At 51.0% G+C, this 27,221-nt stretch overlaps 1 protein-coding gene across 4 annotated transcripts in view; it reads left to right on the forward strand.

Annotated features, from left to right (window-relative positions):
• Nucleotides 1-27,221, forward strand: part of SOGA1 (suppressor of glucose, autophagy associated 1) — a 96,440-nt gene that overhangs the window by 23,107 nt on the left and 46,112 nt on the right. For 3 of the 4 annotated variants that reach the window (XR_004033118.1, XM_030826859.1, XM_030826861.1), the window contains exons 2-5: nucleotides 1,049-1,273; nucleotides 11,296-11,454; nucleotides 23,388-23,450; nucleotides 24,884-26,065. Coding sequence is in view for 3 of the 4 variants with exons in the window: in XM_030826859.1 (XP_030682719.1) it covers nucleotides 1,049-1,273; nucleotides 11,296-11,454; nucleotides 23,388-23,450; nucleotides 24,884-26,065 (1,629 nt within the window). In the remaining variant the exon portion in view is untranslated. The remainder of the gene's footprint in view (nucleotides 1-1,048; nucleotides 1,274-11,295; nucleotides 11,455-23,387; nucleotides 23,451-24,883; nucleotides 26,066-27,221) is intronic. The other variant, XM_030826860.1, reaches the window with a different exon arrangement.

Raw genomic sequence — 27,221 nt, forward strand, 5'->3', positions numbered from 1 at the left:
CTGTTGCTTCTGTAACAAATCACTACAAATTTAGTGGCTTAAAAGAACACCAGGCCAAGGACACGGTGGCTTACGCCTCTAATCCCAGCACTTTGGGAGGCCGAGGCGGGTGGATCACGAGGTCAGGAGATCGAGACCATCCTGGCTAACACGGTGAAACCCTGTCTCTACTAAAAATACAAAAAAAAATTAGCCGGGCCTGGTGGCGGGTGCCCGTAGTCCCAGCTACTTGGGAGGCTGAGGCGGGAGAATGACGTGAACCTGGGAGGGGGAGTTTGCCGTGAGCTGAGATCGCGCCACTGCCATCTCAAAAAAAAAAACAAAAAAAAAAAACACCAGGCTGGGCAGGGTGGCTCACACCTGTTCCCAGCACTTTGGGAGGCCAAGGCGGGCAGATTGCTTGAGGTCAGGAGTTCAAGACCAACCTGGCCAACATGGTGAAACCCCATCTGCACTAAAAATATAAAAAATCAGCTGGGTGTGGTGGTGGGCACCTGTAATCCCAATTACTTGGGAGGCTAAGGCAGGGAGAATCGCTTGAAGTAGGGAGGAGGAGGTTGCAATGAGCTGAGATCGTGCCATTACACTCTAGCCTGGGCAACAGAGTGAGACTCCATCTCAAAAAAACAAACAAACAAACAAAAAAAGAACACTAGATTATTATCCTCTGATCCTGGAGGTCAAAAGTCTAGAAATCAAGGTTTGGGCAGGGCTGCATTCCTCGGGAAGGCTCCAGGGGAGAAACCTTTTCCTTGCCTTCTAGAGGCACCCCCTTCCTCCAACATCGAAGCATCTCACTCCAGCCTCTGCTTCTGTTTCCCTGTCTTGGGATCCTTAATTTACTCCTATTTGCAAAGTCCCTTTTGCCACGTAAGGTAGCATTCACAGATTCTGGGAATGTGAACATGGACATCTTTGGAGGTCTGTCATTCAGCCTGCCACATCCAGGTCCCCCATGGTGCTTCATTCAGCACTGGGTGTGGCCAGCACTGAGGCCTCCTAGCTGCTACTGTGGGCCCAGTAACCTGACTCTTCCTTCCCTCCGCAGGACGAGATTGAAGAGCTGCGGGCCGAGATGCTGGAGATGCGAGACGTCTATATGGAGGAGGATGTGTATCAGCTGCAGGAGCTGCGACAGCAGCTGGACCAGGCCAGCAAGACCTGCCGCATCCTGCAGTACCGGCTGCGCAAAGCCGAGCGCCACAGTCTCCGCGCCGCCCAGACTGGCCAGGTGGATGGCGAGCTTATCCGTGGTCTGGAGCAGGATGTCAAGGTCAGCCTGGGCTCGGGTGTCCTTGTTGCTGGGATAGGACCACAAGTCTAAGTGGGGCCCAGGTTGGCCTTACATCTCACTTCTGTGTGTCCATGGCCAAGTTCTACCACCTCTCTGGGCCTCAGTTTCCTCATCTAAGTAGGAATTCCTGGTGAACCCATAGGGCTTCTATTGGGGTATCCCAAAATGGTATCATAATATGAATCCTTCCTACTAGCAGCAGCTACTGTTTTTTTTTTTTTTTTTTTTTTTTCTTTCGTTCAGACAGAGTTTCTCTCTTGTCGCCCAGGCTGGAATGCAATGGCACGATCTCAGCTCATTGCAACTTCTGCCTCCTGGGTTCAAGCGGTTCTCTTGCCTCAGCCTCCCAAGTAGCTGGGATTACAGGCACCTGCCACCACACCCGGCTAATTTTTGTATTTTTAGTAGAGACAGGGTTTCACCATGTTGGCCAGCCTGGTCTCAAACTCCTGACCTCAGGTGATCTGCCCACCTTGGCCTCCCAAAGTGCTAGGATTACAGGCATGAGCCACTGCTCCTGGCTGAGAAGCTATTGTTTATTGCGTACCAACCACACACCTGGTGCTAGCCTCTAATTGTCCTGCACAGTTCCATGGAGATTTCTTTTTCTTCTTGTTTTTTTAGAGACAAGGTCTTGCTCTGTTGCCTAGGCATCAGGCAGTGATGTGATCATAGCTCACTGTAGCCTCCACCTCCTGGGCTCCCCCCACCTCAGCTTCCTGAGTAGCTGGGACTACAGGCACACACCACCACACCTGGCTAATTTTTGTATATGTTGTAGAGATGGGGTCTCATTATGTTGCCCAGGCTGGTCTCAAACTCCTGGGCTCAAGTGATCTTCCTGCCTTGGCCTCCCAAAGTGCTGGGATTACAAGGATGAGCCACGGTGCCAGGCAGAGTTTCCTTAATTATGCTAATGAAAAGTGGTGAAGGCCTCGAGACCATCCTGGCTAATACGGTGAAACCCTGTCTCTACTAAAAATACAAAAAATTGGCCGGGCGCGGTGGCTCACGCTTGTAATCCCAGCACTTTGGGAGGCCGAGGCGGGCAGATCACGAGGTCAGGAGATCGAGACCACAGTGAAACCCCGTCTCTACTAAAAATACAAAAAATTAGCCGGGCGTAGTGGCGGGCGCCTGTAGTCCCAGCTACTCGGAGAGGCTGAGGCAGGAGAATGGCGTGAACCCGGGAGGCGGAGCTTGCAGTGAGCCGAGATTGCGCCACTGCACTCCAGCCTGGGCGACAGAGCGAGACTCTGTCTCAAAAAAAAAAAAAAAATACAAAAAATTAGCCGGGCTTGGTGGCGGGCACGTGTAGTCCCAGCTACTCAGGAGGCTGAGGCAGGAGAATGGCGTGAACCTGGGAGGCGGAGCGTGCAGTGAGCCAAGATCGCGTCACCACTGCACTCCAGCCTGAGCGACAGAGCGAGACTCCGTCTCAAAAAAAAAGAAAAGTAGTGAAGGCCTAGAGTTGGTCAAGCCTGGTTTAAATCTTGGCTCCAATGTATCTGAACTTTATTTTGAGCAAAGTCACCTATTTCAGTGTCCTCATCTGTAAAATGGGTTTGCAGCAGTCTCTATCTCACAGGGTTCTATGAGGATTAAATGAAATAATGTGGGCTGGGCACAGTGGCTCATGCCTGTAATCCCAGCACTTTGGGAGGCCGAGGCAGGCAGATCACCTGAGGTCAGGAGTTCGAGACCAGCCTGGCCAACATGGTGAAAACCCATCTCTACTAAAAATACACAAATTAGCCGAGTGTGGTGGTTCCCGCCTGTAATCCCAGCTACTCAGGGGCTGAGACAGGAGAATCGCTTGAACCCGGGAGGCAGAGGTTGCAGTGAGCTGAGATCGCACCACTGCACTCCAACCTGAGTGGCAGAGTGAGACTCCGTCTCAAAAAAAAAAAAAAAACAAATAATGTGGGTAAAATGCCAGCATAAGGGCTCAAAAATGTTAGCTATTATTATTATTTCCATTTTCTTGATGAAGAATCTGAGGTTCAGAGAAAGGCAATACCTGCCCAAGGTCAAGGGGCGCTCAGTGTGTTGGTGGCAGAGCCCAGGCTCATGAGCCTCCCAAGCCTCCAGCTTGGCCTCACTGCTCTCTGCTTCAGGAAGCAGGGGAAGGGTGGGTGGGAGGTTGGCAGGTGAGATGTCCCCCTGCCCGTCTTCGGAAGCTGTGGTCTGGTGGTGAGAACTCCAGGGCCCCCAGGCCCGGCCCCCTGCCCTCAGAACTCAGCCCAGTGTGATCCGGTGACAGGAGGATCAGCCTGGCCAACATGGTGAAACCCCGAGGCTACTAAAAATACAAAATGAGCCGGGTGTGGTGGTACATGCCTGTACTCCCAGCTACTCAGGAGGCTGAGGCAGATGAATCGCTTGAACCTGGGAGGCTGAGGTTGCAGTGAGCTCACACCATTGCAGTACAGGCCTGGGTGACAGAGTGAAACTCTGTCTCAAAAAAAAAAAAAAAAAAAAAAAAAATTAGCTGGGTGTGGTGGTAAGTGCCTATAGTCCCAGCTATAAGCGAGGCCAAGGCCAGAGGATTGCTTGAGTCCAGGAGTTAAAGGTTGCAGTGAGCTATGATTGCAGCACTGCACTCCAGCCTGGGCGACAGAGCGAGACCTTGTCTCTCTTTAAAAGAAAAAAATGAATGAGTTAGTTTCCAAGTTCAAAGCGTACCTCTACTTGACAGGGCAGCTCCCGGGCATATTCAGGTTCCAATCACTGCGTTGGGAGGGGTGGGGGGTGGTGGGAGAAGGCAGTAGGGAGGAGATGGGGACTGGGAGGGAATAGCTGGAGAAGCTCAGAGGAATCTGCGTTTGGGCATATAGTGGAGGATTTCTGGGAGGGACACAAAAAAATGTCAGACTTCAGAAAGATGAGGAAGGGGCGGAGGAAAGGCTGGGACCTGGAGCTAGCTGCGGGCTGCGGCGCCTCCGTGGGTGGAGCCAGAGCAGCAGCGGCGGGCGGCGGCGGCGGCGGGGAGGCGGAGGTGGGGAGCTGGTGTGGGGAGCGGGTGTGTGGCTCTCCGGAGTCTGGGCGGAGAGGAGGGGCCCTTTCTGTTGGGATTTGAATTAGCCAATTAGCATCCCTCTTGCCCCTTCCCTCCCTCCTCTCCCCACGCTGCAGCTGGAGCGCTGAGCTCATCTGCGGGCCTGGGGCCTGAGCTGGATGGACACCTCTGGCCACCACCCTGAGCCCCATGTGCTGGGGTCGTTCTGGGGGTTTTGGGAAGTTATCAGAATGCTGCTTTCCCTGGCATCGTCTTGGAGGGCTTGATGGACCCAAGCGGGCACTGCCTAGGAGGGTACCTCTGGGACTTCCCCAACTTGCTCTGCCAGCTCCTTGGCCCATGCCCTGACTGGCCCTTACCGCTTGGTGCCTCATTTTCCCCTTCTGTTAATTGTGGCTTTTGACCAGCTGAATCTTCAGGGCTTTTGAGCTCCGGTGGTTTTATGGAGCAGAGGGGTATTGGTGGGGTGGGGTGGGGGGTTTATGAATAAAACCACAGGCCTCAGTGCCCCCCCCCCAATTCCCAGGCTCTCCCTCTCTGCTGGTCCTCACCATTGACAGGACCTACAGAACCTTGGTAGGGCCTTTACCCAGCATGAGGAGGGCAAGGTCACAGGGCAGAGAGCTGCTGTGCCACTTGTTTGCTGTGTGGCCTTGGGTAAGTTCCTTCACATCTCTGAGCTTGTTTCCTCATGTGGAAAATGGAGATAAAATGAGTCCCTCCCTCTAGGGGTTTTTATGAGAATAAAATGAAATAATTCGAGTGAAGAGAGTATTGAACACTAGGTCTGGAAATAAACATGTATTGGTTGTGGTTTTCATTTTCTTTTTCTTTTTCTTTTCTTCTTTTTTTTTTTTTTTGAGATGGAGTCTTGCTCTGTCGCCCAGAGACTGGAGTGCAGTGGCGCGATCTCGGCTCACTGCAAGCTGCGCCTCCCGGGTTCAGGCCATTCTCCTGCCTCAGCCTCCCAAGTAGCTGGGACTACAGGTGCCCACCACCACGCCCGGCTATTTTTTTGTATTTTTAGTAGAGACGGGGTTTCACCATGTTATCCAGGATGGTCTCAATCTCCTGACCTTGTGATCTGCCCGCCTCGGCCTCCCAAAGTGCTGGGATTACAGGCGTGAGCCACCGCACCTGGCCTTTTTTCTTTTTTTTTTAAAGACAGGGTCTCACTCTGTCACCCAGGCTGGAGTGCAATGGTATGATCTCAGCAACCTCTGCCTCCTGGGTTCCAGCAATTCTCCTACCTCAGCCTCCCAAGTAGCTGGGATTACAGGCATGCGCCACCATGTCCAGCTAATTTTTGTATTTTTAGTAGAGATGGGGTTTCTCTATGTTGGCCAGGCTGTTCTCTAACTCCTGACCTCAGGTGATCCACCCAAGTTGGCTTTCCAAAGTGCTGGGATTACAGGTGTGAGCCACCATGCCTGGTCTGGTTGTGGTTTTCTTATTGCTGAGAAGAACTTACACAGCAAGTACAAGTTCTTCTGAGCAATACGTCCGTAGGACTACTAGTAGTAGTAGACTAGTAGGACTGGTTGGTAGTAGTACTAGACTAGTAGTCTGGGGGCGAGGGTAGGCCAAGATCTCAGCCTCCCAGGATGGATGAAAATCACCAGGAGGGCTTGTTCACAATGCACATTCCCAGGACCCCTCAGGAGCTGAGACCTGATACTAGGAGGTCAGGTCCGGGGAATCTGGGATCTAAATTCTTGTCTAAAGTGACTCCTATAGGAAGCCAGGGACACACCAGGAGCATGCCCCCTTCCTCAGATACAGATGTTGCTGGAGAAAATGTTCTGGCTTTGGGTTTAATTCCTAGATTACCTGTGCAGGTTACCTCCCTTCTTTGAGTCTCAGTTTCCTCATCTGTAGAGTCGGGGTGACATTCCCACCCTCCTTGGGTTTGTAGGAGGATTCAGCCACATGGAGTCCAGAATGCTGCCTGGCCAGGGGGTGCTCTTCCTTTTTTTTTTTTTTTTTTTTTTTTTTTTTGAGACAAAGTCTTGCTCTGTCACTCAGGCTGGAGTGCAGTAGCATGATCTCGGCTCACTGAAACTTCCACCTCCCGGGTTCAAGCAATTCTCCTGCCTCAGCCTTCCGAGTAGCTGGGATTACAGGCGCACCACTATACCCAGCTAATTTTTGTATATTTTTTAGTAGAGACGGGGTTTCACCATGTTGACCAGTCTGGTCTTGAACTCCTGACCTCAAGTGATCTGCCGGCCTCGGCCTCCCAAAGGGCCAGAATTACAGGCATGAGCCACCACGCCCAGCCTTGTTTCTTTGTTTCTTTCTTTCTTGAAACATAGTCTCTCTTTGTCACCCAGGCTGCAGTGCAGTGGCTGATCACAGCTCACTGCAGCCTTGACCTCCTGGGCTCTCAAGGGATCCTCCTGTCTCAGCCTCCTGAGTAGCTGATACTACAGGCACATACCATCATGCCCTGCTAACTTAAAGAAATTTTTATAGAGATGGGGGTCTCCCTATTTTGCTCAGGCTGGTCTTGAACTCCTGGCCTCAAGCAATCTTCCTACCTCGACCTCCCAAAGTATTGGAATTACAGGCATCAGCCACCGTGCCTGGCCAGGAGCTGCTCTTTCGTGAGAGCTCCCATCCCTCTCTCTGAGGATCAGGATGACAGGCCCAGGAGCCGAGGGGCCTGATGCCTGGGGAGCAAGGGCTGGAGGCTGCTAGTTGCACTTGGCAGGAGCCAGGCCCTAGCTCTGTAAACAGTGACCTCATGGCTGAGTGCATTTGTTTATGGTTTGGGGATTTGCCCTGGTTTCCGGAAGCCGCAGCTGCCGTGCCTCCCTTAGTATCTCAGCCCCCCTACCTTGAGGGTAGCTGGGAGGATCAAATGAGACAGACATGTGGGGCCCTTCAAGCGCCTGACGTAGTAAGCCCACTGTTGGGGTTTATTATTAATACTTTTATTGTTGATGTTAATATAATATGTTTTCACGCATTGGGCCTATATGGCAAAATCAGGCTGAGAGTGAGACTTTAGAGTTGACCCACTCGATTTCAAAGCTTGGTTCTATAGCCTTCCTAGCTGTGTGACCTTGGGAAGTGACCTTTCCTTTCTGAGCCTCAGAATGGGGATAATAATCAAAGTGCTTCCCAACGGGATGAAAAGCACGTGGTGAGCACCCGGGGGATGTGCTAGCTGATTCTGTAAATCACTCGTGAGGGCCGAGGGGGCCCAGGACCACTGAGGCTCACTGAGGAGCAGGGACAAGCCCAGGCCACAGGGCTCCTGCCTCCCAGTCTGGCTGCCTGGAGTTGTGATTTTTTTTTTTTTTCCTTTTTCCAAGACAAAGTCTTGCTCTGTTGCCCAGGCTGGAGTGCAGTGGTGCAATCTCAGCTCACTGCAACCTCCGTCTCCTGGGTTCAAGCAATTCTCCTGTCTCAACTTCCCGAGTAGCTGGGATTACAGGCATGTGCCACCACGCCTGGCTAATTTTTGTATTTTTAGTAGAGACAGTAAAGACGGGGTTTTACCATGTTGGCCAGGCTGGTCCTGAACTCCTAACCTCAAGTGATCCGCCCGTCTCAGCCTCCCAAAGTGTTGGGATTATAGGCGTGAGCCACCGTGCTCGGCCTGTGCTTTCTTTTGATACAGCAGCCATCAGGGAAAGGGAGTAAATAGGAAAGGGATTCCATGGAGAATGGGGCAGAAGGGAGCTGGGGAATCATGGAGAGGATGGGAGGGGATGAAATCCATAGAGTTGTTCATGAACCCCAGAGGATCCAGAAATCCACATGGATTGTGACTTCTTGATGGGGACTGGTAGCCTCCCCAGGTGGAGGACATGGTGGAGATGGGGCATCCCTGCAGGAGGAGAGGAGCTGGCCCAGATGGGAGCTCATCTGAGAGAGGAGCCCTCACCCCAGCCAGGGGTGCAGCCCTTCCTGGACAGTGGGTGGGGCTGGCATTTGAGGGCAACCTCTTCAGCCCAGTAAGGGCAGGTGCCACTCCCCATGTATATTCAATCATTCACTCATTCATCTCCCTCCCTTTTCACTTGTTGGACCCTTGGATTTATTTGTTCATCCAACAAGCATTTATTAGGCACTTAGTGTGTGTCTGACGCTGTGCTGCTGCTGGGACACATAGATGTGAATGAGGCCAAGTATGTCTGCAGCCTTGATCTCTGTACCCCACCACTCCTGCCTCCAGTGCCTAAGCAGGATGAGTGAGTGAGTGAGTTAGTGAGTGAGTGTGAGTGAGTGAATGAATGGAATGTTGATCAGGACAGGGGCTTACTGGGTGACCTAACAGCCCCAAACCGGGGACCATGTTTAAATAACTTGTCCTGGGTCACATGGCCAGTAAATGCTGGAATTGGGCTTGAATCTAGTTTTCTCATCTGCAAAGCCCTTGTTCTGATACTGAGGGGTTGTTCTCCCCACTTTATGGATGAGGAAGGTCTGGTGCCCAGAGAGGCTGTGGGAGGAGCTTCATGGGCCCGCTCCTGGCTGTCCTACGAGATCCTCGGGCAGAAAGAGGCAGTGGCAGTGGAGGGAGGGAGAGGCCATGCCTGGTTTCCTTTCTGGTCATTGTTTTTCCTGGCCTGCCTCATACATTGCCAAGGGGTCCGTGCCGAGCTGGGCTTCGGCCCAGGCAGAGGTCAGAGCCAGGGAGGGCCCTCTTCCCTTCCGGCAGGGAGGAGGCACAACAGTCATTTCTGAGACCAGCAGACACGGGGTGCTGGGCTCTCTGCCCCACGTGGAGTTCCTGCTGGTGAAACCTGGGCACCCCTGGGAGACCCTGGACTCTACTGGCCCCTCAGCCAAACTCCTGGGGCTCCCAGCCCAGCCCAACCCACACCGGCTTTGCGTGACCCTGAGTGAGTCATTTCTGCTCTGAGCTCCAGTTTCCTTGTAAAATGGGGACAGGATTAGGGTGAAGATGGGTGAGTTTGGCATGCAGTAGGTATTCACCAAACAGTAGTTCCCAATCTACATAGAGATGGAGTCTGGTTGCGATTTCCCAGCTCAGAAGGGCCTTCCATCCTCATCCCTGCAGGCCTCCTTTCCTGGCCTTCCTCAACCAGCCAGCAGGGGACAGAACAGAGGGTGTCTGCCAGGAATGGGGTGCTGTTGCTACAGAGTCCTGGACCAGGATCAGAGATTGCAGCTCCTCTAACTTCTTTCTGTAGGGATGACTTGGACATCTGCCCACCCTTTGTCATTTCGGGCCTGTTCTACATCCCAGACAACTAGATATAAGTCTCAGGGTCACACTGTGACCTCCAGCCATCATGCCCTTCTCTGGGCTTCAGCTCCTTGGAGCAGCAGCCACCAGTCACCCAGAACTCACTGTGTGCAGGCCCCAGGCCAAGGCTTTTGTGCAATAGCTGGTTCAATTATCCTGTCAGGCCTATAAGGTTGATCCTGTTATTGCCGCGTTCATTTTGTAGTTGAGGAGACTGAGGTACAGAGAGGAAAATTGCCTTGCCCAGGACTACACACTAGTCACTGGCAGAGATGGGATTCAGTGGTCTAGGGCCCATCTTGCTCTGGGTTTCTACTGCAGCTCAATCCCCTCTCTATTTTGTTTTATTTTGTTTTTAGGAGACAGGGTCTCACTCTGTTGCCCAGGCTGGAGTGCAGTGGCACAATCATAGCCCACCGCAACCTCGACCTCCAGGGCCCAAGCGATTCTTCCATCTTGGCCTCCTGAGTACTTGGGCCTGTAGGTGTGTGCCACCATGCCAAGCTAACTTTTTTGGTTTTTTTTTGTAGAGGTGAGGTCTTGCTATGTTCCCCAGGCAGATCTCGAATTCCTGGGCTCAAGCGATCCCCCTGCCTCAGCTTCTCAAAGTGTGGGATTCCAGGTGTGAGCTACCGTGTCCAGCCCCTCAAAGTATTGGGATTAAAGGTGTGAGCTACTGTACCCAGTTCCTCAGTCTCCTCCCTTTAAGATGAGCTTCTGGCCCTCCCACAGGCTTTTGTGAGGACTGGGCAAGAGGTGGCTGGGAGAGGCTTTGGAAGTGTGAAGAGCCCAGGTAGCCAGGCGCAGTGGCTCATGCCTGTAATCTCAGCTATTCGGGAAGCTGAGGCAGGAGGATCCCTTGAGGCCAGAAGTTCAAGACTCTCCGGGACCACATAGTGAGACCCCGTTTCTTTTTATTTATTTATTTAGAGACAAAGTTTTGCTCTTGTTGCTCAGGCTGGAGTGCAGTGGCATGATTTTGGCTCACTGCAGCCTCTGCCTCCCTGGTTCAAGCAATTCTCCTGCTTCAGCCTCCCAAAGTGCTGGGATTACAGGAACCTGCCACCACACCCTAATTTTTTGGCTAATTTTTTGTATTTTTTGGGCTAATTTTTTGTATTTTTGTAGAGATGGGGTTTCACCATGTTGGCCAGTCTGGTCTCGAACTCCTGACCTGAGGTGATCCACCTGTCTCGACCTCCCAAAGTGCTGGGATTACAGGTGGGAGCCACTGCGCCCGGCTGAGACCCCGTTTCTACAAAAAAATGCAAAAATTAGCCAGGTGTGGTTATGCATACCTGTAGTCCCAGCTTCTCAGGAGGCTAAGGTGAGAGGATTGCTTGAGCCCTGGTGTTCAAGCCTGCAGTGAGACGTGATTGCACCACTGCACTCCCGCCTGGGAGACATAGTGAGACCCTGTCTCAAGAAAAAAAAAAAAAAAAAAAAAAAAAAAAAGAGCTTCAGGTAAATGAAAAGGCATTCCTGAGAACAGGGTCTTCTCAGCTTTCTGGGGCTGTGCTGTGATACAGATGCGGAGAGCTTGCGGTACCTAGGTTTGGGTTTTGGTTCTACTGCTTCCTTCATGAGTTTCTTGGTCTCTTTGTGCCTCAGTTTGCTCATCTGCAGCGTGGCAGTGATGCGATAGGAACGTGCCCGTCTCTGGGGTTGCCCTGCTGTGAAAGTTGGGTGGTCAGTGGGACTTGCAGTGGGGGCTCTCCTCAGCCAGCTCACACCCTTCTCTCTCCCACCCCTGCACAGGTCTCCAAGGACATCTCCATGCGGCTGCATAAGGAGCTCGAGGTGGTGGAGAAGAAACGGGCGCGGCTGGAGGAGGAGAATGAAGAGCTTCGTCAGCGGCTCATCGAGACTGAGCTGGCTAAGCAGGTGCTGCAGACAGAGCTGGAGCGACCGAGAGAGGTGAGGACCTCGTGCATCCAGCAGGGCCAGCCTAGGGCAGGTGGGCACATGCAAGCCCCCCCAAGCCAGTGTCTCTGTGAGCCCCCGCTTGTGGGAAATGGGCAGCTTATGCCTCCCTGGCAAGGTTGTTTATTCATTCATTCCTCCAGCATGCATTTCCTGAGCATCTACTGTGTAAATTGTGTGCTGGACACTAAGGTTACGATGGTGAACAAAAGACACCCAGTTCCTGTCCTCAGGGAGCTCACGGGGTAATGACAGAGAGTCATTCATTGAAGAACCACAGCCGCTGTGGGAGGATTAACTGAGAAAACATGCAACAATGTCAGGCATGGGGCTCAGCCCTCTGTGCCTCAGTTTCCTTACCTATAAAATGGGGCAGTGGTGCCCTGAGTCATTGTGAGGACCAACAGGAATAACGCATGTGGAGTGGCTGCAAGAGACTGCGAGGTCCTGCCATTTGGTGTGAAGTCAGTGCGGGGGGCTGAGTCTCAGGTCAGTGTCTCTGGGGTACTGGTGCTTCCCTGAGACACAATCCTGTCTGTCTTTGTTCATGCCAGTTCCTCCCCTGGCAGACTTTCTCCTCCTGTTGTGTGTTGGGTATACAGTGTGTTATGAGCCCTGCTTGACAGTTTATCTCAAACATTTTCATGCTAACAAGGTTGCGATCGTGCCCATTTTATGGATGAGCAAACAGCCCCTGAGAGAGGAAGGGACGACCTCAAGGTCATGCAGGGCTCAGGGGGTCCTGCAGAATGCCGACTAGAAACCATCAGCCTAGGTGTCCCTTAAAGGCGGGAATCCCCCCATTCCCGGGGTCTGTGTTCCAAATGGTCTGGGGTGGCTTCTGGCTTTAGAGGCAGAGCCAGGCCTTAGCTCTCTGCCTGCTGATGAGGTATGAGGATTGTGCATTCTTCTAGGGCACACTTCTTGCTGCAGGCACTGCCTGCCTTCCTCCCCCGAGGGCGAGCCTGCCAGTGTCCCTGGACTGAGACACCACAGCCCGAGGCCAGAACATTCCTCCAGCCATCCTTCCCACTGGGCGTGTTGGTGTGATGTGCCAATGCCCTCTCAGTGTGCAGGGAGAGGAGGTGTTTGCCGCTAAGGGTGGCTAGCCCCCTCCCTTCATTTAGCTGCTGCCCCCATAGCCTGGCCCATAACACAGAGCACCATCTTCACACCGTCTTGCTGCTGCCACCCTTGATAGTGAAAAGGGGAGACAATTTCTGAAAGTATCTTGAGGTCACGGAACAAGTGATGAAACTGAGGCCCAGGAGGAACAGCTTGCCTGAGTTCACCCAGCCTCTCCTTAGCAGAGATGTGGCTGGAACCCTGAAGCCACTTGCCCTCTCTAAGTCTCAGTTTCTTTATCTGTGACATCAGGGTAAGCAAGCAAACAAACAAGCAAAGCCTGCACGGTGGCTCACACCTATAATCCCAGCACTTTGGGAGGCCAAGGTGGGCAGATATCTTGAGCCTAGGAGTTCGAGACCAGCCTGGGCAACATAGTGAAACCCCGTCTCTATAAAGAATGCAAAAATTAGCCAGGCGTGGTGGTGCCTGCCTGTAGTCCCAGCTACTTAGGAGGTGGAGGCTGCAGTGAAGTAAGATTGTACCACTGCACTCCAGCCTGGGAGATAGAGCGAGACCCTGTCTCAAAAAAAAAAAAAAGGGGGGTCCAGGCACAGTGGCTCACGCCTGTAATCCCAGCACTTTGGGAGGCTGAGGCAGATGGATCACCTGAGGTCAGGAGTTCGAGACCAGCCTGGCCAACGTGGCAAAACCCTGTGTCTACTAAAAATACAAAAAAAAATATTTAGCTGGGTGTGGTGGCAGGCACCTGTAATCCCAGGTACTTGGGAAGCTGAGGCAGGAGAATCTGTTGAACCCGGGAGGTGGAGGTTGCAGCGAGCCAAGATTGCACCATTGCACTCACTCCAGCCTGGGCGACAAGAGTGAAACTCTGTCTCAAATAAATAAATAAATAAACAAACAAACAAACAGGATAACTGTACACAGCCTATGAGGTTGTTTAGAATCATTAATAAGACTATGTAACCATAGAATACTATGAAGAAGTTAGAATAAGACAGTATGGCAGTTCCGCCGGGCGCGGTGGCTCACGCTTGTAATCCCAGCACTTTGGGAGGCCGAGGCGGGTGGATCACGAGGTCAGGAGATCGAGACCACAGTGAAACCCCGTCTCTACTAAAAGTACAAAAAAAAATTAGCCGGGCGTGGTGGCGGGCGCCTGTAGTCCCAGCTACTTGGAGAGGCTGAGGCAGGAGAATGGCGTGAACCCAGGAGGCGGAGCTTGCAGTGAGCCGAGATTGCGCCACTGCACTCCAGCCTGGGCGACAAAGCGAGACTCTGTCTCAAAAAAAAAAAAAAAAAAAAAAGACAAAGTGTAGTATACATGTATAATGGAAAACTATTCAACCTTAAGAAGGAATGAGGCTGGGTGTGGTGGCTCATGCTTGTAACCCCAGCATTCTGGGAGGCAGAGGTGGGCAGATTGATTGGGGCTAGGAGTTCAAGACCAGCCTGAGCAACATGGCAAAACCCTGTCTCTACAAAAAATACGAAATTTAGCCAGGCATGGTGGTGCATGCCTGTAGTCCCAGCTACTAGGGAGGTTGAGGTGGGAGGATCGCTTGAGCCCAAGAGGCTGAGGCTGCAGTGAGCTATGATGGCGCCACTGGACTCTAGCCTGGGCTATAGAGTGAGACCCTGCATCGAGAGGGAGAGGGAGAGGGGGAGGGGGAGGGGGAGAACAGAAAAGAAAAGAAAAGACCAGCACTTTGGGAAGCCGAGGCGGGCGGATCATGAGGTCAGGAGATCAAGACCATCCTGGCTAACACGGTGAAACCCCGTCTCTTCTAAAAATACAAAAAAATTAGCCAGACATGGTGGCGGGCACCTGTAGTCCCAGCTACTCTGGAGGCTGAGGCAGGAGAATGGTATGAACCCGGGAGGCGGAGCTTGCAGTGAGCTGAGATAGTGCCACTGCACTCCAGCCTGGGTGACAGAACAAGACTCCATCTCAAAGAGAAAAAAAAGGAAGAAAAGAAAGTATTTGGAATTTATTTGTGAAATTTTTAAAAGAGGTCAAGCTTGTAAAGAGCCCTTTGTGGTGCCTGGTACAGAGTAGGTGCTCAAGAAACACTGGTTCACATCCTCTGCAGCTGGTGTCAATGAGGCTGGTCTAGCTCTCCTTACGTGCCCTGTGGTGTCTCAGGCTTGTGCACAGGAGGCGGGAGCCTGTGTTTGTTATTTGCTGTTTATCCTCTCCCTCCTCCCTCTCTTTCCTGACATGGTTTCTATGGAGACGAGGGTCCCTGAGCAATTCTTCTGCCAGAGCCTCAGCCCCATCATCAAGATCTGCCGTTGCCATCCTGACAGGCTGCCGAGGCAGTGCTGTCACCCGGCTGGGAACAGGAGCCCCTGGCCTGAGCTGATGTGGTTGCCATGGAGACAGCTCTCCACTAGAGAGGAGGGAGGTGACAGGCCCTGGCCGAGGGCTGCGGTGGCACTGTTGCCCAGCTACCCTCTCTTCCAGTGTCACACCCCTCCTTGTGTTTTAGGCAGAAAGCCAATACGAGTGTTGACGTGATTTATTATGGTATAGCTGCTGTGTCTGAGCCCTCACTCTGTGCCAGGCACCACACAAGCCTTGACCACACCAGCACATTGTTTAACCCTCCAACAGCCTTCCCACGGACACAGTGTGGTTTTCTTATTTTACAGGTGCCACTGTTTGTTGGCAATTTTAAAATCATGATTTAATTCCCCTATCTTACAATTCACCATTTAAAAGTGTACAGTTCAGGCTGGGCGCAGTGGCTCATGCCTGTAATCCCAGCACTTTGGGAGGCCAAGGCGGGTGGATCACCTGAGGTCAGGAGTTCGAGACCAGCCTGACCAACATGGTGAAACCCCATCTCTACTAAAAATACAAAAATTAGCCAAGTGTGGTGGTGGGCGCCTGTAATCCCAGCTACCTGGGAGGTTGAAATAGGAGGAGAATTGCTTGAACCCGGAAGCTGGAGGTTGCAGTGAGCCGACATCCCATCACTGCACTCCAGCCTGGGCAACAAAGCGAGACTCTGTCTCAAAAAAAAAAAAAAAAAAGTGTATGCTTCAGACCAGGCACAGCACTTTGGGAGGCCGAGGCAGCAGGATTGCTCGAGCCCAGGAGTTTGAGACCAGCCTGGGCAATATATTGAGACCCTTGTCTCTACAAAAATTTTAAAAATTAGCTGAACATGATGACACAAGCCTGTGGTTCCAGCTACTCAAGAGGCTGAGGTGGGAGAATTGCTTGAGCCTGGGAAACGGAGGTTGCAGTGAGCCGAGATCACGCCAGTGTACTCCAGCCTGGGTGACAGAGTGAGACCCTGTCTGAAAAAAAAATAATTAAAATAAAAACAACGAAAAATAAAAGTATACAATTCAGTGATTTTTAGTATATTCATGATGTTTTGTAGCATCACCATTATCTAATCCCAGAACATTTCCATGGCCCCAAAAAGTAACCTCATGCCTGTGAACAGTCACTCCCCACTCCCCCTTTCCCTCTTGCCCCTAGCAACCACTCATCCGCTTTCTGTCTCTGGATTTGCCTGTTCTGGATGCTTCATCCAAATGGAGTCTTTGGTGACTGGCCTCTTTTACTTAGCATCAGGTTTTCAAGGTTTATCCATCCATGTTGAAGAATGTAGCAGGACCTCATTCCTCTTTATGGCTGAGTAATCATCCATTATGTGGGTATATGACCACATTAGATTTGTCCATTTATCTGGGTTGTTTTGGCTACTATGAATAATGCTGCTGGGAACATTCATGTGCATGTTTCTAAGATTCTGTGTTAGTTCTCTTGTGAACTAACCGCAGGATGTAGACGTGACTGGGGAAAGACAAAGATAGGATTCAAACCCAGGACTCCACATCTCCCAAACCCACACTGACTCTTCTGGTGTTGCCCCTACGCTCCTTGCCCCACCCTTGCTTTCCTAGGACCCTGTTGTGTCTTCAGAAACCTGGAAGAGGCTGCCCACTCCTGTGACTACTTCCCTCCCTGGCACAGCCTTCTCATCCGGAATTCCTACCTGGTGGGCTAGGAAGGGACTGATAGTTCAAAGCCCGTTTCTACCTTTTTTCTGGACTTGGCACTTACTTGCAGGTGACTGTAACCTTGCGGAAATGATACAACTGCTCTAGTGCTTAGTGTATTTTATTATTATTTTGGGGGGAGACAAGAGTCTTGCTGTGTCACTCAGGCTAGAGTATAGTGGCGTGATCATGGCTTATTGCAGCCTCAAACTTCCGGGCTCAAGAGATCCTCCCGCCTCAGCATCCCAAGTTGCTGGGACTATAGGTGCATGCCACCACACCTGGCTAATTTCGTATTTTTGAAAGAGATGGGGTCTCTCACTATGTTGCCCAGGCTGGTCTCAAACTCCTGGGCTCAAGCGATCTGCCCGCCTCAGCTTCCCAAAGTGCTGGGATTACAGGCATGAGCCATCGTACCCAGCCTAGTTTGTTTATAAAATTGGAATATTATCCCTACTTCTCAGAGGTGTTTGTGAAAATTAAACAAGACAAGCAAGTAAAGTGCTTAACACAGACTAAGGACTTATTATTTTCGTAACTGTCACAACCACCATGAGGGCTGCGGGTCTGGAGAAGCATTTGTCTTAGTTAAATAAATACATTTCTGCTTCCTCTGGCGAGGAGCTCTCTGTCTAGAGCTGCCAGTTGCCCGGGAAAGGAGCAGCTACGTTGCCAATCTTCACGTGCAGTTGGCTCCATCTGTCCTTGTGACATTTGATTTGGGGCCAATGTTTAAAACACTCTTTGTTTTCTCCCCCAAGTGATCTCTCCCTAATCAAGAGCCACACAGCCTCTCTCTGTGGCCATTTCAGCCACTCAGGAGGAAGAATGAATGCCTAAATCTTTGAAGTGCACCCCCAACCCCGGGTTTCTTCTAGAATCTACAGTAGGCCGGGCACAGTGGCTCACGCCTGTAATCCCAACGCTTTGGGAGGTCGAGGCGGGTGGATCACTTGGGTTCAGGAGTTCGAGACTAGCCTGGGCAACATGGCGAAATCCCATTTCTACAAAAAATTAGCCAGATGTGGTGGTGCACGCCTGTAGTCTCGGCTACTCAGGAGGCTGAGGCATGAGAATTGCTTGAACCTGGGAGGCGGAGGTTGCAGTGAGCTGAGATCATGCCACTGCACTCCAGCCTGGGTGACAGAGTGAGAACTTGTCTCAAAAAAAAAAAAAAAAAAGAAGAATCTAAAGTGAATTTTGTACCTGAAGCACAGTCTGTGCTTTCAGTGAGACCTTTCCAAACATCTCCTGCAGATTTGGTGAAAATCTGCCCCACTGTTTTGGCAGAGGGTTCATTTTGTTCCTTGGAAGGTTGGCCTTTGTTTCTTGGCCAAAGTGGGGCAGGAAGGTGTTTGAGTGCAGAGGCCCCTCCAGAGCTGTGCTCAGGAAGCTCTCTCCTGGGCTGAAGGAAAGACAAGGGAGGACATAGCTCAGGCTTCTCCTAGAAGCCTGTAGACAGGGAGATGCTTGGAGGCACCACCCGGGCCGCCCAAAGACGGCCTTGTGAGTTGCTGGCGAGTGGGGAAGACCCTGTTGCATGCCAGGCCACAGAGTTTGTCCTCAGGGCTGGGCACATCCCCAGGCCTTGCGGCTGCATTCCTGCTGGTGCCTAGGCACCGCCCTGCCCTGTCCCGCCCTCTCAAGGCCCAGAGCCAGAACATCTGCCTCTTGGGCAGAGACTGGCTTCATCCCTGGGGGCTCCACAAAGGGACTCTGACAGGCCCTGGCTTTCTTGAGGGGTGGCAGCCCCCCAGCCGCCTGGCCAGCTGCTGCCCTGCAGAGGGGAGGAAGGTCTTTGTGCACTCTGAGCCCGCCTTGTTTTCCCTCCAGAATGGCAGGGCTGTGTGGGAGCCCACATGGCTTAGATAAGGTGGGGGAAGTGTCAGTTCCCACCAGAAAAGGGTGGAACTTGTCTCCCCTGCCCCCCACCCTGCTTTCTGGTGAGATTCAAGCCACTCAGCTCATTCACACCTTTTCTCTGCCTCCTGGAAAGGTGTTTGGTGACTTCTTGGGGAAAGTATATTTTAAAAACCTTTTATAATGACTTTTCCCTTCCCTCCCCACAGGTAGTAGTACATGCTTAGCAGAAAAAGATTCGAAGATTCAAATAAGCCATAGGGAATTTCTGTGTGGGTGGGGAGGTGCATATACTTCCAATAAGTTTTTCTATGTATACATATATGTGTTTTTAAATGTAAATGTGAATATGCTTTTTTTTTTTTTTGGAGATAAGGTCTGGCTCTGTTGCCCAGGCTGGAGTGCAGGGATGTGATCTTGGCTCAGTGTAACCTCCACCTCCCGGGCTCAAGCAATTCTCCCACCTCAGCCTCCCGAGTAGCTAGGACTACAGATACGTGCCACAACACCCGGCTAAGAATATGCATTTTGTTTGTTTTGTTTTTGTTCTTGTTTTTGAGACAGAGTTTCTCTGTTGTTGCCCAGGCTAGAGTGCAGTGGTGTGATCTTGGCTCACTGCAACCTCTGCCTCCTGGGTTCAAGCGATCCTCCTGCCTCAGCCTCCAGAGTAGCTGGGATTACAGGCATGCACCACCACTCCCGGCTAATTATTTTTTGTATTTTTAGTAGAGACGGGGTTTCTCCATGTTGGTTAGGCTGGTCTTGAGCTCCCGACCTCAGGTGATCCACCCACTTCGGCTTCCCAAAGGGCTGGGATTATAGGCGTGAGCCACCACGTCCGGCCAGAATATGTATTTTTTATCTAAAAAAGTAATATAAACTCAGTGAAGCAAAAATTATCATTAGAAAAGCACACAGATGCATGCCTAGCATACCTCCAAGGGCAAGCTACAGCGCTCTGGTTATGTTGGTTGCCTTGGGGCAGAATAACTGGGTGACTGGGTTCACTCTATTCTTTTATGTCCTTTTTGAATGTTGAGCCATGCGACTTTGTTACCTATTCAAAAATAATAGAAATAATAAAACCCATAAATTAAAGAAGAAAGCCTTCCCTAACTGCCTCCTTCAATTCTACTCCTCAGCCTGACCCAGCATCAGCAGTTTGCTTTGTATCTTTCCAGGCCTTTCTCTAGTCTCATACAATGCAGTTTTCTATATATTTTTAAACTCTTTTTTTTTTTTTTTTTTTTTTTTTGAGAGACAGAATCTTACTCTTTTGCCCAGGCTGGAGTGCAGTGGTGTGATCTCGGCCCACTGCAACCACTGCCTCATGGGTTCAACCGATTCTCCTGCCTCAGTCTCCCTAGTAGCTGGGATTACAGGCGCCTGCCACCACAGCTGGCTAATTTTTGTATTTTTAGTAGAGACAGGTTTCACTATGTTGGCCAGGCTGGTCTCAAACTCCTGGCCTCAGGTGATCCACCTGCCTCGGCCTCCCCAAAAGCTGGAATTACAGGCGTGAGCCACCACACCCAGCCATGTCTTTCTTCTTTCTATGGCTGAGTAAATATTCTGTTGTGTGGATAGACCACATTTTTCTAATCCATTCTAAAGTTGGTGGACATATTTGGGTTATAGGTTTTGTTTTGCTGGTTACTTCTTTCTCCTAACAGAGTGTCTGAGAGACTTTACCATGTCAGTGAATCTCATGATCCCTTAGTCCTTCGAATGGCTTTAGGTGATCTCATTCATTCACATGTGATGCCTGACCCCTTGGTACCTGTGGAGACCCCTGGCTCTCCTCTCTGTCACTTCACTTCCTTCCTCCAGGGAGTCTGCAGTCATTGGCGGGACTCTGGTCACCTAATCCATGGCCCAGCGTTATACATGAGAAAATGGAATTTCAGGGAGAGGAAAGGGTTCGCCCAGGGATCATAAACTCAGCGTTGCAAGGGCCCCAGGGTTCAACTCCCAGCTGAGGCCACAGCCCTTCCCATTCAGCTTGTAATAGGTGGGCCTAGATCCTTCCGTAGCCTGATGGTCTGAGCCCAGAGCCCCTGGCTTGCATGCTATACGGGGTCTGCTTCTGTGTGCCCCGTCCAGGGCCCCACTGGCTGCACTTGTCTGCTGCCTCCTGGCTCTTGTGGAAGGACTTGTTTTCTGACCCATAGCCCTGTTTCCTCCTCTTCCCTTCCAGCTTTTGAAAGCTCCCAGGTCAGCACTTCTCAAATATTGGCTCCTGGCTCTTGGCACCCAGCGTCTGAAATATCAGCCTCTGCCTCCCTGCCTCATTTGCATTTCAAAAGGTCTCTTTAGGATTTGATTGGGCTCTAAGATATTCTGTACTTAAGGGTCCATCTGCAGCTCTCCTTGCCTGGCACAGAGGATCCAACCTGCACTTCAGAGTCACCTGAAAGCATTTAAAAAATACTGATGTCTCAGACCTACCTCAGACCACCAGTATTATTATTATTATTATTATTATTATTATTGTTATTATTATTATTATTATTATTATTTTGAGACGGAGTCTTTCTCTGTCCCCCAGGCTGGAGTGCAGTGGAGCTATCTCGGCTCACTGCAAGCTCTGCCTCCCGGGTTCACGCCATTCTCCTGCCTCAGCCTCCCAAGTAGCTGGGACTACAGGTGCCCGCCAACGCGCCCGGCTAATTTTTTGTATTTTTAGTAGAGACGGGGTTTCACCGTGTTAGCTAGGATGGTCTCAATCTCCTGACCTCGTGATCTGCCCTCCTCGGCCTCCCAAAGTGCTGGGATTACAGGCTTGAGCCACCGCGCCCGGCCTATTGTTATTATTATTATTATTTTGAGTAATTCTGATGTGTACCAGGTTGAGAACCACTGTGCTAGCTACAGTCTGGCACTCACCAGAGAAGACACATTTTCTTCTACCAACTCTGGAATTCAGTCGAGAGCTATGTCAAGAACTGGTCCCAGGTCAGCTGTGGGTGTGCTGTGAGACCTTGGACAAGTCCCTGCCCCTCTCTCTTGGTTTCAGAAAAATGGGACTCGGATTAGATCAGTGGCTGTCACTTTCAGGGATGGGGTGTGAGAGGTGGGGGATGGAGCAAGCATGTATCCAAATCACCTGGGGCCATTTTCAAAAATATACCAGCCCACCTTGAAAAGTCAGAGCAACCTAAGCATGGTTTTATACATACACCACCACCATGAATCACCCCTCCTCTCTTGGGAGGAAGCGCTCAATAGAATCATGCGTCTAATTGAATGACTTCTTTAAACATTGAGAAACTTCAGTAATTGTTATTGTAACATTTCCTCCAATTCCCTCTGTAGGGCTTGTGCCATTTGGCATTCTTGCCAGCAATTTATGAACCTTTTTGTTTCTCCATAGCTTCACCAATAGAATATGTCGTCAGATATTTGGATTTTTGCCAATCTGATAGGTGAGAAATGGTATCTCAGTGTAATTTTAATTTGCATTTATCTAACAGGAGTGGGGTTGAATATCTTCATGTGCCTTGATGTCTTCATGTGCCATGATCCATTTGCCTTTCTTTTCCTGTTAACTGTTTTTCATATCTCTAGCCTATTTTCCTACAGGTCTGCTGGCCTTTTAATGCTCTGTTTGTGAAACTCTTTCCATATTTAGGATATCAACCCTTCGTTGGTGTTATACATTGCAGATATTTTTTCAGAGTTTGTCATTTATGTTTTTACTTTTCTTAGGGTGTTTTTATTTCCATGCAGAATTTGCTTGTGTAATCAAATGTATCTATTTTTTCCGCTATTGCTTCTGGATTTTAAACATCTTATTTTTTTGAGGCAGAGTCTTGCTATGTTGCCCAGGCTAGTCTCAAACTCCTCAACACAAGCAATCCTCTCACCTCAGCCTCCCAAAATACTGGGATTACAGGCGTGAGCCACTGTGCCTGGCCAGCTTCTGGATTTTTGAATCACTGTTTGCCATCAGTCGCTCATGACCATTTCGAAGCCTCACGTGTAATTATGATTTGTTATATTCATTTTATTGTTGTTGTTTGTTCTTTGAGACAGGGTCTTGCTATGTTGCCCAGGCTGGTCTCAAACTCTTGGCCTCATGCAATCCTCCTGTCTTGGCCTCCCAAAGTGTTGGGATTACAGGCATGAACTACCACATCCAGCCTCCATATTCATTTTATCCATTAGTATCCATTCTGAATTACAGTTCCCGCTAGATGTCAGTTTCATGAAGACAGGATTTTCTCTGAGATGGAGATTTGCATGCAGAGGTTTATGGAATAGTCTCCTTGGGAACAATACCACAGGGAGTGAGGCAGAGCTGGAAGCTGAATTACACCAGTGATCTCAGTCGATCCCATGGGGAGCTCTGGAGCTAGGATGGCCCTCCCTGTAGAGCTGAGACAAGGGGTCATGGACCCGTCCCTGTATGTGGGCTCCATCCACGGATAGCACCTGCCCTTAGACAAGGTGGTTCCCCTCAACCATTGGCTGTCGCTGGGAGAGGTACTCAGCTTTGAGGTCTCAGCTCTGGGAATGAGTGTCTCAGTTCCGAAGGGAAATCTAGGCAAAGCACCACAACATCCTCCCTGGTTCACTACTGCTGTGTTCTCTACACCTACCTACCTGGCACATGATAGGTGCTCAGGAAATCCTTTGATGAAAGACAAACGAGAACAGAAACACAGCTTTCCAAGTCTTCGCCGAGGCCAACTGGGTCACACATGGGAGCGGGCTGGAGGGGAGGAGCCCTGAGCAGGTGTTTTCAGAATCATCTTCTCCAGTGCTTCTGGCCTATTTCCCATTGCTGCTCACTGGGTGATCCTCTTACTCAGCAGTCAATGCCGTCAGGGTGGGGTGGCCTGGGGACTGGGGCCTCCCTGGACCCTGGGCACTGTGACAGCTCTCTGCATGTGCCTCATCCTGTGAGCTTTCAGTCCTGACTTTTTTTTTTTTTTTTTTTAAATTAAATCTCACTTCAGCATTCCTTGAAGAAAAGAGGAACCCGTTCCCTGGGGAAGGCCGATAAGAAGGCTTCGGTGCAGGTAATTCCCAGCAGCCCCCATAGGAAGGTTTTATTCTGAAGGCCTGAGACTGACTCTATGTGGCCTGGGGATCCCAGATTCTGCCCTGTCCTCCCCTTGCTCATTTTCTTTTTTTTTTTTTTTTCCTTTTTTTTTTTTTTTTTTTTTTTTTTTGAGATGGAGTCTCACTCGCTTGCCCAGGCTACAGTGCAGTGGCACAGTCTCAGCTCACTGCAACCTCTACCTCCCAGGTTCAAGCGATTTCCATACCTCAGCCTCCCAAGTAACTGGGACTACAGGTGCGCACCACCACACCTGACTAATTTTTGTATTTTTAGTAGAGACAGGGTTTCACCGTGTTGACCAGGCTGGTCTCAAACTCCTGGCCTCAAGCAATCCACCTGCCTCGGCCTCCCAAAGTGCTGGGATTACAGGTGTGAGCCACTGCGCCCGGCCCTCTTGCTCATTTTCTTAGTTTCACTGCCCACTTTATTTCTCAAAACCACATCCTGAGCCCATGGTTCTTAGATGCTTAGACGCTCGCTCCCCACCCCAGCTAGGAACTTAGCAAGCAACACTACAGTCAAATCCAAAGGTCTAGAGTTGGAGACCCAGGCTGGAATCTTGGCTCTGCCGTTTGACTGCCATGTGATTGGGGCGAGTCATTTTGAGTTTCTGGGCTCCATTTCCTATCTATCCCTGTCTTGGGGGTTCATTGGAAGAATTGGATAAAGTATTATATGCAGCAAAGGCCATATACTATTAGCTCCTGGTGGTATGGGATTGTCAGAGTGCCAAGCCCTTTTCATCCTTAGTTCATTTAATCCCCGCTGTGGCTCTGGGAGGGAGGTAATGTTACCGCCCCATTTTACTGATGAAACTGTAGTGGCAGCAGTTGCTCATCAGTATGTCACCTGCTCCTGTACTCCCACGCTATGTGTGGTGCCTCGTCCTTTCTGTCATTTCTTTTTTTTTTTTTTTTTTTTTTTTTTTTTTGAGGCGGAGTCTCGCTCTGTCACCCAGGCTGGAGTGCAGTGGCGTGATCTCGGCTCACTGCAAGCTCCGCCTCTCGGGTTCACGCCATTCTCCTGCCTCAGCCTCTCCGAGTAGCTGGGACTACAGGCGCCCGCCACCATGCCTGGCTAATTTTTTTTGTATTTTTAGTAGAGACGGGGTTTCGCCGTGGTCTCGATCTCCTGACCTCGTGATCCGCCCACCTCAGCCTCCCAAAGTGCTGGGATTACAAGCGTGAGCCACCGCGCCCGGCTGGCCTTTCTGTCATTTCAATGTCTACCCCTCTGTGTCTCCCCCGGACCCTTACCTCCTGGAAGGTCTGGCTGTGTCTGATTCATCCCTGTGTTCCCAGCATAGTTAGTGCTCCCCAAAATGCCATGGCTGATACTGAGCGTCCCAGCACTAACCTTCCTGGGTTGTGTCTGTCCCCATGGTCCCAGGAGGACAGTGCAGACCTGAAGTGCCAGTTGCACTTTGCAAAGGAGGAGTCGGCCCTCATGTGCAAGAAGCTCACTAAGCTTGCCAAGGAGAATGACAGCATGAAGGAGGAGCTGCTGAAGTACCGCTTGCTCTATGGGGACCTGGACAGCGCACTGTCAGCCGAGGAGCTGGCAGATGCCCCCCACTCGCGGGAGACTGAGCTGAAGGTGCACCTGAAGCTGGTGGAGGAGGAAGCCAACCTGCTGAGCCGCCGCATCGTGGAGCTGGAGGTGGAGAACCGAGGCCTGCGGGCTGAGATGGACGACATGAAGGATCATGGAGGTGGCTGTGGGGGGCCTGAGGCACGCCTGGCCTTCTCCGCGCTGGGTGGTGGCGAGTGCGGGGAGAGCTTGGCAGAGCTGCGGCGACACCTGCAGTTCGTCGAAGAGGAGGCCGAGCTGCTGCGGCGCTCCTCTGCCGAGCTCGAGGACCAGAACAAGCTGCTGCTGAACGAGCTGGCCAAGTTCCGCTCGGAGCACGAGCTGGACGTGGCGCTGTCGGAGGACAGTTGCTCTGTGCTCAGCGAACCTTCGCAGGAGGAGCTGGCGGCCGCCAAGCTGCAGATCGGCGAGCTCAGCGGCAAGGTCAAGAAGCTGCAGTACGAGAACCGCGTGCTCCTCTCCAACCTCCAGCGCTGCGACCTCGCCTCCTGCCAGAGTACGCGGCCCATGCTGGAGACCGACGCTGAGGCCGGGGACTCTGCCCAGTGTGTGCCTGCTCCCCTGGGCGAGACACACGAGTCCCATGCGGTCCGACTCTGCAGAGCCAGGGAGGCCGAGGTGCTGCCTGGGCTGAGAGAGCAGGCCGCCCTGGTCAGTAAGGCCATCGATGTCCTGGTGGCTGATGCCAATGGCTTCACGGCTGGCCTCCGGCTGTGTCTGGACAACGAGTGTGCTGACTTCCGGCTGCATGAGGCCCCCGACAACAGCGAGGGCCCCAGGGACACCAAGCTTATCCATGCCATCCTGGTGCGCCTGAGCGTGCTGCAGCAGGAGCTGAATGCCTTCACGCGGAAGGCAGATACAGTCCTTGGGGGCTCTGTCAAGGAGCAGCAGGAGTCCTTCTCGTCACTGCCCCCCCTGGGCTCCCAGGGGCTCTCTAAGGAGATTCTTCTGGCAAAAGACCTTGGCTCAGACTTTCAGGTAAGGTGTCTCATGCACAGATCCTATTATTTATTTTTTCCTTTGTTTTGTTTTGTTTTTCTTGAGATAGGGTCTCTCCCTGCTGGCCAGGCTGAAGCGCAGTGGTGCAATCTCAGCTCACTGCAGCCTTGATATCCTGGGCTCTAGCCATTCTCCCCCCTCACTCTCCTGAGTACCTGGGACTACAAGTGAGCACCACCACACCCAGCTAATTTTTATTTATTTATTTATTTATTTTTTGAGACAGAGTCTCGCTCTGGAATGCAGTGGCGCAATTTTGGCTCACTGTAACCTCCAACTCCCAGGTTCAAGCGATTCTCCTCTCTTAGCCTCCCAAGTAGCTGGGATTACAGGCGCCCTCCATCAGGCCTGGCTAATTTTTGTATTTTTAGTAGAGATGGGGTTTCACCATGTTGGCCAGGCTGGTCTCGAACTCCTGACCTCAAGTGATCTGACCACCTTTGTCTCCCAAAGTTCTGGGATTACAGGCGTGAGCCACTGTGCCTGGCCATAATTTTTAAATTTTTTTGTAGAGATGGGATCTTGCCATATTGCCCAGGCTGGTCTTGAACTCCTGAGCTCAAGTGATCCACCAGCCTCAGCCTCCCAAAGTGCTAGGACTATAGGTGTGAGCCACTGTGCGCGGCCTAATAGTCACATTTTAAATGTTCAGTATTTGTGTGTGTCTAGTGGAGTGGATCTAGAATATTTCATCCTTGTAGCTTGTCGTTCTAAATCCTTCTCTACACATCTATCATATATTTGTTTTTCCACCCAGATTGTTTTATATCTATTGTTACTACACAACTTATATTTTTAACACAATGTATCAGTTTGTTAATTTATGATGCTTTGTCTGTTGTTCACACAGTTTTTGTGCTCACTGCTGAAGGTGTCATGATTAGCAAAAACAGATATGATTCCCCCTCTCATGGCCCTTATCATCTAGTGGGGCAGAGTCACCCAAAATATCATGTCAGTGAATGTGCAATTAGACACTGAGAGAGGAATCTGAAGGAAACGTACATGGTTTTATGAACAAGGAACTTGACCTAGACCCTGTGCTGAGGGAAGGCCTCTGATCTGACCAGAGGTCAGAGGGATGGATGGCTGGGGGAACAGTGTTTTCAGCAGAGCAAATAGCCTGTGCAAAGAC

Source organism: Nomascus leucogenys, chromosome 13 (genome assembly GCF_006542625.1).
Source record: "Nomascus leucogenys isolate Asia chromosome 13, Asia_NLE_v1, whole genome shotgun sequence".
NCBI lineage: Eukaryota > Metazoa > Chordata > Mammalia > Primates > Hylobatidae > Nomascus > Nomascus leucogenys.